The 13,499-nt window shown below is 33.4% G+C and overlaps 1 protein-coding gene across 3 annotated transcripts in view; it reads left to right on the forward strand.

Annotated features, from left to right (window-relative positions):
• GLRB (glycine receptor, beta) overlaps window positions 1–13,499 on the forward strand; it is a 93,486-nt gene that overhangs the window by 35,991 nt on the left and 43,996 nt on the right. For all 3 annotated transcript variants that reach the window (XM_011970495.1, XM_011970497.1, XM_011970496.1), the window contains exons 3-4: window positions 8,117–8,223; window positions 9,896–9,963. In XM_011970495.1, coding sequence (XP_011825885.1) covers window positions 8,117–8,223; window positions 9,896–9,963 — 175 coding nt within the window. The remainder of the gene's footprint in view (window positions 1–8,116; window positions 8,224–9,895; window positions 9,964–13,499) is intronic.

The raw sequence follows: 13,499 nt of genomic DNA on the forward strand, positions 1-13,499 counted from the left end.
TTTCAATAGAGTCATATGCACTCTCTCATTCATTTCTTCACCTATTACTATTCTATCAACTCCAATCTAGCTTCCGCCTCTTTCTCAACTGAAAAACAGTTCTTTCTTTTGCTGAATCCCATGGAAAGCTGTCAGTCCTCATCTCAACCTCTCAGCAACTTTTGGCCCTGTTAGCCAACTCTTCCATGAAATATTCTTTTTTTATTTCCCTTGGGTTCTGTTGATACCACACACTGCTGGATTTACCCCTTCTTCCTGGCTCTTTGCTCTTTGAATTATTGGCTTATCTTTTCCTATCTGCTCATTAAATGTTGCAATTCCTCACATTTCAATCCATGTCTTTTTTTTTTAACCATGAACTCTCTTTTCAAACAAGTGATTCTTCTGATCATTAAAATCATCTGAAGAACTTTTTAAAAACCCTGATGCCTGGGCCACATCCAAAACTAATTAAATCTAGATATGGATGATGGGATGAGGTATCAGTAGTTTCTAGAACTCCTCAGCTGAATCCAATCTATCTTCAAGCCTCAGAATCCACAACCAAATTTATCTAAACTCACAGCTTTAAATATCATTTTTTGTATCAGAATAAGGATCATGCGTGTTTGATTCTCAAGCACATAACCAGTACATGGCAAGTGCATGGCACATAGGAAATTCTCAGAAACTGTTAAATGAATTAAGGAATGACTAAAGTGAGAGAGAAATTTAGCATATTGGTGGTTGCATAACTGGTAAAGCTCCTTAAGGAAACTTGGTATTTAGTTGATGTTTGTAGGTTAAATTATCTTAGAGACAGAGACATTGAGATGAAAATTTGCATGAAAAAAGGGATTACTTTTGAGAACATGTCTTAAGAGGGAGTAAAGCAGGCTTAAACACAGGAACAGTGGGGTTGCAACCGAGTGATCAGTCCATGCCACTGGGAACTCTGAAGATGGGATGGCCCTTCAGAGTGTCTCAATTAGTAGAAAGGGACCCAGCCACTTTTATATACCCCTATCAAAGTCACTGGGTATGGGCTGCCTCTAGGACAAGACACCTTACTTCAGCTGGAGGCTATTCCAGAAGACACTGAGCTCTGAACTGTAGGCACCCAACATTCCCAGTAGCAAGCTCATTTCCGGAGGGGTGACCTTGATGGTGGGGCACGGCAGCATGCACTACAGGTGGAATCAGACTGTCAATGGAATGAGCTCTGAGACCTCACCTGATTTAACCTTTGGTTTAAAGGTGAGTGTACTGAAGCTCACAGAGGGGGAGTGCTTTGCCCAGTATCATGTGGCAATCTTGCAGTCCATCTGGAGTTAGAACACTAATCTCTTGACTCTAAGAGATGTGTTTTTCAATTATACCCACATTTTACTCAACTTTAGTGTGTATGTGTATGTGTGTGTATAATTTTTGTATAGATATTTTCGCTGGGCCAGGAGGGCAATATTTTTAAGTTTTTGCTATATATGGAAAATTGAGAAAAACTAAGTATCATTGCAGTTGGTTGCAGAGTTAGAAGTCTTAACTATGGATTTGTACTTGCTGGGCCAGGATGTAATTTTATTCTGTTTAGTATTGAAAGTAATGGCACAGTAAACATTGTGTTTGGATTGATGTTTAATTCTTTATGTCATGAGCTTTGGAGCGCATAGCAAACCCATTAGAAGTGGTGAGAAGGTATAATGTTTTACAGTTGAGCAACATATGATAGAAGTAGAAAATACTTCTATCATGGTTTTCATAGAATAAGTAGTCTCACATGTGATATGAAGTTAAAAGTGACTAACAGATAGCCTTCAATGAGATTTGCAAATTGCTGGTATTCAAAATCCAGCATCTCTCCAAATACATGCTTCTACTTTATGCAGAATATTTTTTCTTTGAGCCATGGATGATGTAAGTGTATAATTGGAGCTAGAGAAGATTTGAAAATGTTTCCACAGGCTACAACAGTTCCTGAAACCCAGTTGAGGGATAAATAACATGAATGTTGCGGAACACTCTTCTTAATTATGACTCTTGGCCCATAATAACATGACAGACTTTGCCACACACATACACATCTACTCATAAACACATTCTTTTCAAATAAGTTTAGACTAATCTTGTAAAAGGTATCACTCACTGTCTGCATTCATAAAACTGTTCACAGTTTAATCTGCGAAAACAGAATGGAAAATAAATCCAGAAACTGTCAAGAGAGGTGATAGTAAACTATAGGATAAGTAGGAAAACACAAAAATAAAAAACACTCCACAATAATTACACAGTTATGTGTATTCATGAATAACTACCAATTTAACTTATTAGCTGGATACATAAAGTATTTGTCTTTGTATATCTATTTATCTATCTGATTATCTAAAAATAGTTGTGTACAGATGGAAGTGTAATGCTGAACTTTTAATACATTTCCATTTACAGACCAGTAGCAGTGTTTTTTCATAAGCCCCAGTCTTAACACATGATTGAGGTTTCACTTCTATATGATTATTATATACATAGTTTGCTTCCAGTTAAGGCTGGGGATTTTGAAAGGAGAGCTCACAATTGACTCTCCTGACTCTTTCAGTGCCTTTCCTGGCCTCTCTCTCTCTCTTTTTTTCTTTTTTCAAATAAGCATTTTATTTTAGAATAGCTTTAGATTTATAGAAAAATTTCCAAAGTAGTACAGAGAGTTCCCAAATACCCTGCACCTAATTTTCTCTATTTTTCTTTTTCTTTAGTATGGTACTTTGTTTATTTTTGTAATTTTTATTTTATTTATTTATTTATTTACAATTAAAGAACTAACACTAATAGAATATTAATAAGTAAAATCCATTCTTTACTCACACCTCTTTAGTCTTTATCTTAAGTCCTTTTTTTGTCACAGGATCCCTCCCAGGATACTATGTTACACAGTCGTGATGCCTTCTTGGGCTCCTCTTGGCTGTGACAGTCACTCAGATGGTAACTTACTTTTAATGACAGTGAGAGTTTTATAAAGTACCTGAGTACCTGTCAAATATTTTGTGGACCGTCCTTCAAATGGGATTTATCTGATGTTTTTCTCATGACTAGACTGGATTATGTGGTTTTGAGAGGAAGACCACAGGGTTAAAATGTGATTCTCATCACATCCTATCAAGGGTCCATATTATCAACATGGCTTATCACGATTAAGGTTAACTTGATTACCTGCTGAGGAGAGTGCCTGTGGAGTTTCTCTGCCGTGAAGTTACTCTTTCCCCCCGCACTTTGCAGACTGAACTCTTTGGAAGGGAGTCACTATGCACAGCCCACACTAAGGAGTGGTGAGTTATTTTCCAACAATTAAAAAGCAGAAGATCTACACCAATTATTTGGAATTCTTCATGAGTGATTTGTTAATATTTCCCCATTTATTCAATTCTTATTTTTATCTGTATGGACTCTGAGATTTCTGTTTTGTACTATAATACAATACTACTTTATTTTGTTGCTCAAATCATGACAGCTTTGGCCACTGGGAACCCTCTCAGTTGGTTCCAATGTCCCTCTGTTGACATATTTCCATTACGGTGCTTTTTTTTTTTTTTTTTGTCTGAATACTTGTTTAATTTCTGTTACTGTAAGATATCTGCTCTTTAAAAAAATATTGTTGTCTCATTTCACTTTGTATGGTGTTACCAGCTTTAAAATAATGACTAACATCATCACGGTTGCCACTATTTACGGTTGTATTGTTTACTTTGATATAATTCCTTTCTGAGTCCTTTTAGTGAAGTATTCAGAAAGGGAACCTTCCGTCTAAAACCTCCTCCAACAATAATACCTTGTGTTTTCTTGTATCGTGCTGTGTCTGAAAAGCAGAATTAACAGTAATCAAAACATCCCACAGAGTCAGAATTGCTTGCTGTAGAAGGGAGGATGATTGATCTGTTTCCATGAAAAATTTCTTAACCTGTGGTCTGCTGGTCCAGGACCCTCAGAAACGCAAACTTCGTGTACACTTTTTAGGGAAGTATAGAGTGTTTATCGGATTTTCGGAGACATTTGTTATCTAACAAAGAGGCAAAGAATCACTGCCTTAGAGCATGAGAAATGATACAACCAACATATATTACATGCCTCGTTCTACCCTTGTGTCTGTGGCTTTGTGTTTGTTTAAGTTCATGTCCAGCTGAAAACCGTGCAGCCCCACACTACATTCAGGTCTGAGAAGGCCTCTGACAATTGTCACTGCATTTATAGCTCTATGGAGAAATAAAACAATTCATTTAGACTCAGATTTCTGGTTTTAGCAAGAAGATTAAGACAATATACTCATCCACACCTGTTTTGAAATGAAACTGTGCACTGTGGTCACTGGAGGGTCATGTAAAAAAAGAAAAATGTTCTACAGTTAATAGAAAATTGAGTTTCCTCCTTTGGAAATAATTTTCTGGATTTTTCCTTTAGTGCTGGAAAATATTACATCATACAGCTATACAGTCTGACACATTCCTTGCATAACTTTACGTATTAGTAATGACATTGGTTCAAGTTTAGACAAGTGAACAAAAGAGAACTGGTTGTAAAAGGCTTTTGATATTTAACTCTATTTTCTCTAGTCATTTGATCACTTTGCCCAAGTAGAATACGTTATTTTCTTAAATTAATGTCATATTTCCAAGAAATAAATCCTGCTTTTTAATATATTGGAATAATTGATAGATTTCTTGAAATAAAACAAAATAGCATAGTCACATGCATAAAACATTGGGCTGAGATTCAGAATATGAAGACTTTAATAACAAAGCAGGCATTAAGTGTGTGACCTAATTAAAATCACTTAACTCTCCTTTTTCCTGTTTATTTTGTGTGATACTAACTTACTTTCTAAATTATAAGGATATATATGGTAACATACAGACAAAAGAAAATATGTTGCATGCAAATTGTTTTAACTCTTTAGAAGGAAGTGACTATATCCATTTAATCTCTTAAATATATTTTAGTCTGTAGAGATAATTTTAATGTTATTTTATTATTGATAAGCTAAAAATATGATTTTTACTTTTTTTAGGTGGGAAAACACTGAGTTCATGCATGTGAATATAAACTACATGGGATTTTATTTAATTTTTAAAACATCTCTTCATTTCTAATACAAATAAATGTAAACTGTTGATTAAACATTCATGCCAAGTTACCTGCAGCTGAAACATGGAAATATATATTGACACAAATAAGAATAGAAGAAAAGGGGCCATACGATATTTAGTATATTCCCTGGGTTTTTGTTTTTGGTTTTTTTGTTGTTGTTGTTGTTTTTTCTTTGGTTTGCTTGTTTGATTTTCAGAAGATTTTTGTCAAGCAATGTTGAGTTTTTGTTGCTAACAAACAAGAATTTGCTTTTAACTGTGGAGAGTTGCAAAAACATTTGGAGATGGTAGAAGAGTGAATTGATAGAAAGGGCCAATTTATATTTTCAGTACTAATGATTTTTAACAATGCCTAGTAAGATGAATAGAACCCAAGGTAAAATATATATGCCCTAAAGCAATATGTGTATGGATGGTAATAAGAAGACAGATAATATTTCACTTACACTATGGCAGGCTTACCATGGAGCAGGTTTCATTCTTGGCTCTACCACCTTAGAAAAATCTCTTAACCCTGCTGTGTCTTAGTTTCTTTATATACCATGTACTCTACAGGTCCATTTACTTACCTCTTACTCTTGTACCAATTCTTTTCTACCATTCTCTCCCTCGAAATAACAGCTTTCTGTGTGGTTAATATCTCTTCTGTTTAATAGCATGAACATGACTATCAAATGAAAGAATGTAGTGGACATAATGGTTGATTCTCCAATATTCATTCCGCACCAGAATATTAATCTGAGCCAATCATGAATGTTTCTTCCTCCTTGCCAGTAATTAGTTCAGCAATGGTCAATACTGGGAAGATTATGAGGGTGGGGGAAGTCATTTCTCCTAAGACAGTGCCCCAGGACAAAATGCTCTTCTTCCTCTGGAAATGATGAGTGGAACTGCTTACCTCTTACAGCACAGGCAACATGAGGCTGAAATATACCTAGAAGAGATGGCAGATTGGAAGTACTTGAACCAATGTGTATCTAATACTATAAAAACAGACTAGGGAACTACAAATATATAGAAACCATGAGTCCCTCAATAATCATACTGTTTTCATTTTGTCTAGTTGGTAATATCCCCATAGATAAGAAAAGAAAAGCTACAAAATCATTGCCAAGCAATATATTTATTAGTTCATGTTCATCAGCGTAAGGTGGAAGGTTGAGGCAAGATTTTACAAAGAAGATGAAGTTTAAAAGGACAGGTTTGGTTTAGATTAGTACAATAGAGAATGGAAGTTGCAATATTCCGTAAAGAGACACTGATTCTGTGGAAGAAGGACAAAATTTGGTAGTGAGATAAAGGGCTAAAAAATGAGCTTGACTGACACAGCCTACAGCTAGAAGCAGAAAAATCAGCTGGAAAGTTCTAAACTACAAAATTTAGTGTTAATTGTCTTCATGTTGTCTTTTCATTGTTTAGAAGGAATATACTTGTAAAGGATTTTATATGAAGAGACACAATAATAGCAGTTCTGAATTGATCCAATACAAGTGTATTTTGTAATCAATCAATTCTTTTTCTTCCTTTGAATGAGAAAATTTGTAGATAGATTTGAATACTAATTTGCATCCTAATATCCAATTTTCCCACATACCCTCATTCTCTTTAGAGTTTTCCATCTTTTGATAAAGGATGACAACTGGCTGTAAGGAAGTTATACTTTTACCTGCAATGAAATGGAAAATCTAATTACCAGCCCTCAAGTTTATGAAACTGTGACACTGGAGCAAATAAAGCCACGAGAAGCAGTTTTTAAAAATCCATATGATCTCTGCACTTTTGGGAGGTTTAACTGATTGATTTTCATTTTTTAAAATGCTTTGCACTCTGATTGAATTTCTGTTTGAAAGAGTTGTCTGTGTCAATTCATAGTGTTATTAGATTATTTCATACTTTTTTTCTGTTATATCTCACCTACAATAGTTGTCTCTTATTGGCAGATTGTATGAAAATTAACTCAGAAATGCCTAATAGAGTTTTGATTTCAATACAAAGCCAAGCCTGTTGCATCTAAGTTTCCTTCATATAAATTAATGTAATTTATGAAATTGAGACTTTTTACCATATCAATATGGAAAATGCTGTGCTAGGTGCTCCAAGTAGAGTTTTATTCTTCCTTGTGATTGTCATGGATTTTGTGTGTGTGTAGGTAATGAGAAAAATTATTATGCATAAGACTTTATGAGGGGTAAAATAAACCAAACGAAAACAAAAACAACAAAATGTTTTCCTTGGCTTCCAAGAAAGTGCCATTCTAAAAAAGGGCTCTTAAGCAACCACCAATTTTGTCACTTATCATTATTCAAAGTTAATTAAAATAGCAAAACAATGCAGATTTTCCTCTTCTTGATAAAGAGTTGATGACAAATATATACAGAAAAGCAATAGGTAGTTATCTCTTACAGCTCTGTATAATATAGAGTATTTTACTTGTTTCATTTATCTGATAATAGTGAAAAGTCTTTTACCAATTCCCTTCTGCCCCCCAGACTGCCATATTTTACTGAGTGAGGAAAATGTTCACTGTATTTCTTGGGGAATATCATTTTATAAACGTCAGCATGATTGTCTTAGGAATTCTTAGACCATCTCTCTGGTCAGATCGTTTTTGTGTTGGCAGGTTAATATTACACATTTTTCGAAAAATGTTCTTTGCTGTTTTTTTTTCTCATTGTGTGCACTTCCTTTTTACTTACCTAGATTTCGATGGCAGGTTGCTTCAGAACAAGTAAGCTGTCTCCTTAATTGTACTTTATAGAAAGTAACATGGAGTATTTAGAGCAATGTTTCATACATTTAGTAAAGTTAATTGTGTATATATATAAAAATAAATAAATAACAATGCCTCTTGGGTTTTTAACAATGTTTACTAGTCTCTATTTCTATTTGAAAAAGCCATACTATAGTTGTGGATTTGTCTCAAAAAGGCAGTCTTTCCTCCCAATGAGAATTACCCATTTCTGTTGTTAGCTATTTATAACTACTTATCAGGATTTTTCTCTCTCTTATAGTCAGCAGTCAGCAGAGGACCTTGCCCGAGTACCTGCCAACTCCACTAGCAATATCTTGAACAGGTTACTGGTCAGTTATGATCCCAGGATAAGACCAAACTTCAAAGGTTTGTCTCCCCCATATAAATTTTCATTTTTATTGTTTAAAAATTAATTTTATATGTATAGAACTTTGTGATATTTTATATGTATATGTGTTGTGATATTCAAAACAGTAAGATTTTAAAGTGACATGTAACAAAAATGTCCTTAAGTTCAGAACAATTCAATGCCTAAAATATTCAAAGATAAGTAAAATATGAATTCTCATTGCTTTATAGGTTACCTGTTTTTAAACATTCAGAGAAGGATATACTGTGAATTAATAGGCTAACCTCTGTAATGAGTTTGCTAAGTACTATTCTTAACCTTAGTGCTTTAAAATTTAGACTCTGGAAATAGACCTGGCTTTCATTCACAGACACCAGAGTTATAATTTGCAGAATGATGATTTTCTTATTTAGGGAAAGAGAACAGTTCTGATGTATATTTAGAGTCTTTCTTACATTTTGTTAGTATTTCACATTAATAGAAAATTCTTTCTTTTCTTTTGCTGAAAAAATGATGGCTGTGTGATTTTTAAAAGCATGTTGGCTTTGTGAATAAAAGTGACTATGTATTCTACAACATAGATTATTTTTATTCCAATTAGATATTACCATTTATCACACTTTTTAAAAACCAAGACTATGCTTACAATAAAATAAGCCAAGAGCAGATTGTGCAGTTGTATAGACCTTTTTTGTACTTTTGATGAATTAGGAAAAAGCTGTATGAACAAAATCTCCTCTGGAAAACTATAATCCTTGCTGCTGGTTAAGGACAGGTATTAATGTAGATCAGATTAACATTATAAGGTTTGATTTTTTTTGTTTTTTTTTTTTTGCCTTTAGAAAAAAACAAGTCTGCAGCTGCTTCTAGTCAACTGAAGTTATACAACTATGTTGTAAAAATGGGTTTTTGTTCATTACCGGGACCTATTCAGTTACTTTCAACGACAGCCATGGTCTGGGTTGTCACATGTCTACCATATATTGATTCACCACCTGTTTTTCATCAGTTAGTGGTTATGTGGCTAAAAGGCTAAATTCACATTTTCCCTTTGTTAGCCCAACCAGCAGCCACAATGAGTTGAAAAAAAAATAGAAAGAAATTTGCAACGTTATACCTTAGTTCTCACTCCGTGAACTTTCTAATTATTTTTCAAAAGGTCAGGTAAAAATCTTTATAATGACTCTGCTGTGTGTCCAATTAGCTTTACATTTTCATGAGTTAAAAATTAAAATGTAATAATTATAAGTAAAATTTATTGAATACTGTTTTACCTATTAAAGTAAGAATTTGAACTAATTAGAAAAATGCAAAAAAAATTAAACCCTGTTTTCAAAATGATTTTTTAAGAATAATTTGTAGTTCCTAAAAGTAAATGTATTAGGGCAATTTAAAAAAAGATTTAAAGGTAAATGTATTTTGCAGAGTCCCTACAATTTAAGACATAATTCTTCCTGAAAAAAAAGAACATTATAAAATACAATTGAACTCATTTTTTATTTGTATTATGATTCCTGTTTTGAAAAATGAGTTAATAGTAATTATGAACATGTTATACTGAGACCATAGATTTTGCATTCCATATGAATTGGAAAAAATATAATAATTAAATGTGTAAACCAAAAAACTATGATAACTCTGACCAAGCTTTTTACAGCTAGTAAATATATTCTTAATTTTTATTCATAGGCATTCCTGTTGATGTAGTAGTCAACATTTTTATTAACAGTTTTGGATCCATTCAAGAAACAACAATGGTAAGATTGTAATTAATTTAATATTTTGTCAAATATTTCAATAGAGGAGATAGTGAAGTAACATAAAAACTGAAAAATAAGGAGCAACTCAAAACATGCCTGCCATTTCCTAGTATAAAATGTCCATGTTTCTAGATTTTGTTAAATCAGTGATTTCAGTCACCCACATAATTTTGCAATTCAAATTTAGTTTTAATGTTACATTAAAACTTACGGACTTAAAAGCATTGATGTATTCCCTCTGAAAAGCTGTGATTGGATACAACCTGGAGAAAGGATTTATGCCATGAAGACTCTTGGGCAGCAGTTTTTGTTTTCCAATATGCTTGTATGTTGGAACATTAAAAAATGTTTTAAGTATTCAAGTTTTTTTCTTCCAGTTTCCTGAGGAGAATCCTTGTTTTATCTGTTATGTTCATTTTGTGATATGTAGAGCAGAGAATTGTAAGAAGCAAATAAGAAAATTGATTTTCATAAGATAGGGCAATGTGAACATCTTGAAAGGATGGCTCAGCAAGATGAAAAGGGCGGGGAAAGGCAGGAGAAGACTGGGAAGGAGTGACAAGCACACTCGTGTCTTGAAAGGAATAGCAAAGAGGTTTGAGAGAGGTTTGACTGTTGTCCATGATAAGTTGGACTTTTGGGACAAAGTTTTTGATAAAGTAATAGTAGATTTCCTAAGCCTCTTAAAAGCCATTCGATAAAGTCAGTTTGCTTGTTAAGGTTTTAGAATATTAAATTTGTGTTATTTTTGACAAACCACACAGTGAAATAATACTTCAGGTTGAAGAAAGAAGACCTAAGGATTTTTTCCTGTATTTTTGGGAAATACTTACATTTTATTAAATAATAATATAAGACTTTGATTGCAAGCCTAGTAAGAATGGCAAGAGTACAGTCTAGTTTTCCTGAGACCATCTCAGACTAGTAAAAGAATTACTTCAAATATTTACTCCATTATTCCTAGTAGCAGCAGCATAGCGTAGTATAAAAGCAATTGTATATTACATTTAATTAATGACACCTATTTTATATTTTAATTGTGATGCAAGTGTTATTTATTTGTAGAAGTATATAGTTAAGCTGGATAATGGACAACGTGTAGATATTTTAGATAATTATTTAAAAGATTTGGGGATTATGTCCAAAATTCACTTCCAGTGACTTTTTACATTATTTAAATAACATAGACATGCATTATAAATCACTAGGAAATCTTTCTGAAATAAAATATAAACTACTATATATGACTCGAGACAGTATAGCACTCATTAACTGAAAATGTGGTTAATCTATCTATGTACTTCATTTTCCAAGAGTAAGGTATATCATTTTCTCAAGGTAAAACTTTGCAGGAATCTATTTGACTCCACACCCCGTTATGCACCCTGGTTATCTAGCATGACACCACTACACTAATACTGAAACACAGCTATCAAGATATTGCGTCCTATAGGAAACAGCCCCACTCTTTATCTTGCATGCCTCTCTGATCAGATCCAAGAGAGTGTTAGGTCAGCTATTGCAAGGATCTTTTTTCTCTTTTGCATGTGTCATAGCTCAGTAGGTATCATTAATGTATCTATTTTGTAATAAATACTGAATTCCTTCCAAATATCAGGAAGGAATTCTGGTAGGTCTCATTAGTAGTTACATGATTATATTGAGTTGAAAATACCAGGGAACATGCAATATTTAAATAATTTTTTACAGAGTTTTGATGATTATGATAAAATATTTCATCATTTCTAATATTATATACTCTCACTCTTGTGCACAGACCCATCCCAGTAGTTAGCCAAGAAGAACTTACCCTTGGCACCATATTCAATAAATTCTCACTGTGGAGTCTTTACCCTTGCTTTTTGTTCTTGATCTTCTCCTATCTTCTAAACAGAAATTTTTATGGCTGTTCTTACTCACTTTGTGCACTCTTTTCAATCTAGGTTTTGCATCTCTATTATTTGCCTGTTTAATAGCTTCTATACTGTAAATAAATTATTTTTGTATGTTTTCCTTTTATTCTCTAATCGACTATAAAACTCATAAAATTAGCAATAATGTATTCTACTTCTTCATTTTCCATAAAATACAGAAGACAGTCACTCAATAAATAATGAACACATAAGTAAATATTTTTTATATTAGCTAATAGTGAGTGAATAAATGAACAAATAAATTTGCTATTTGCTTAGTTAAGTAAAATGGTTGGTGGAACAAATTTAAACAGTAGACTAATGTTGAGCATTTAGATGTCTTAATAATAGACTGAATAATGTCATTACTACAGAGTGTAATTTTGAAAGCTTTGGAAACCTTTGTCTAAAAGAGTCAAATTATTTATATTTGTTATTTATTTGATCATATAGCCTGGATGAAAACCAATCTGCCCTTCACTTTGTATTGACCAGACATAGCCTAAATGTTTAAGATCAGAACTATACTCATTAAATAGATGTAAATATTCCATTTTATCATAATTATTCTCTTTTGCTTCCAGCAATATTTATTTTATATACCCTTATAAAGTAGAATTGTACACATACATCATTTTACGGTCATATTTTATATATTTGCTCAGTCTTCTCAAGGCAAATGCTCTATTACCTTGTTTCTTACTAGTTAGGAAAGCATGAGTTATTATATGAGTAACATTAAAATATCTTCCAAAGGAAAAAAAAATAGGCAACACTTATTCTTCATAATTTGTTATAAACAATGGTCAGAAAATAATAGTGATGACTCAAAAGTGTAACCCAAAAGGGTATTCATGTCTGGACAGGAGTTATATTATGAGAGGATACTTCTTCAAAACTAACAAAAATAAAGGAAGTCCTGGCCGGGCACAGTGGCTCATGCCTGCAATCCCAGCAACTTGGGAAGCCAAGGCAGGTGGATCACTTGAGGTCAGGAGTACAGGACCAGCCTAGCCAACACTGTGAACCCCGTCTGTACTAAAAATACAACAGCAAAAAAAATTAGCCGGGCATGGTGAGGCGCACCAGTAATCCCAGCTACTTGGGAGGCTGAGGCTGGAGAATCACTTGAATCCAGGAGGTGGAGGTTGCAGTGAGCTGAGATTGTGCCAAAGGAAGTCTTAACATTTAAAAAGCTTCAGTATTACCCTGTACTTTCCTCTGAAGTTCAAACCATTCTGTTTCAGCCAGTAGTGCTTATTAAAGAAAGCACAATGCAGAACACAGAGCCTGGGAGTAGATATAACATGAATAGCCACAAGTCAGGTGTCAGGGCAACTTTTAAAGGAAGAGAGGCAACCCATTTCATCAGTGGATAATGTTGATTATCAAAGAAAGAAGCAAGAAAGGTTATTGGCATTAATGTTATTGTCAGGAAAGTTTAACCAATCCTATTTGAAAAAAAATTCTTTCTGCTTTTTGTTTTCTCTAAATTTAGATGCTGAATGTTGCTGGCTAAACTAGAAGTCATCTCACATTATTCATAAACTATAATTGTGTAGTGGAGGAAAAATTACAGCCATATTAATAAACCTTAAGCTCTTCCATATCTCTGTGGTT

This window comes from Mandrillus leucophaeus, unplaced genomic scaffold (genome assembly GCF_000951045.1).
Source record: "Mandrillus leucophaeus isolate KB7577 unplaced genomic scaffold, Mleu.le_1.0 Scaffold95, whole genome shotgun sequence".
Classification (NCBI taxonomy): domain Eukaryota; kingdom Metazoa; phylum Chordata; class Mammalia; order Primates; family Cercopithecidae; genus Mandrillus; species Mandrillus leucophaeus.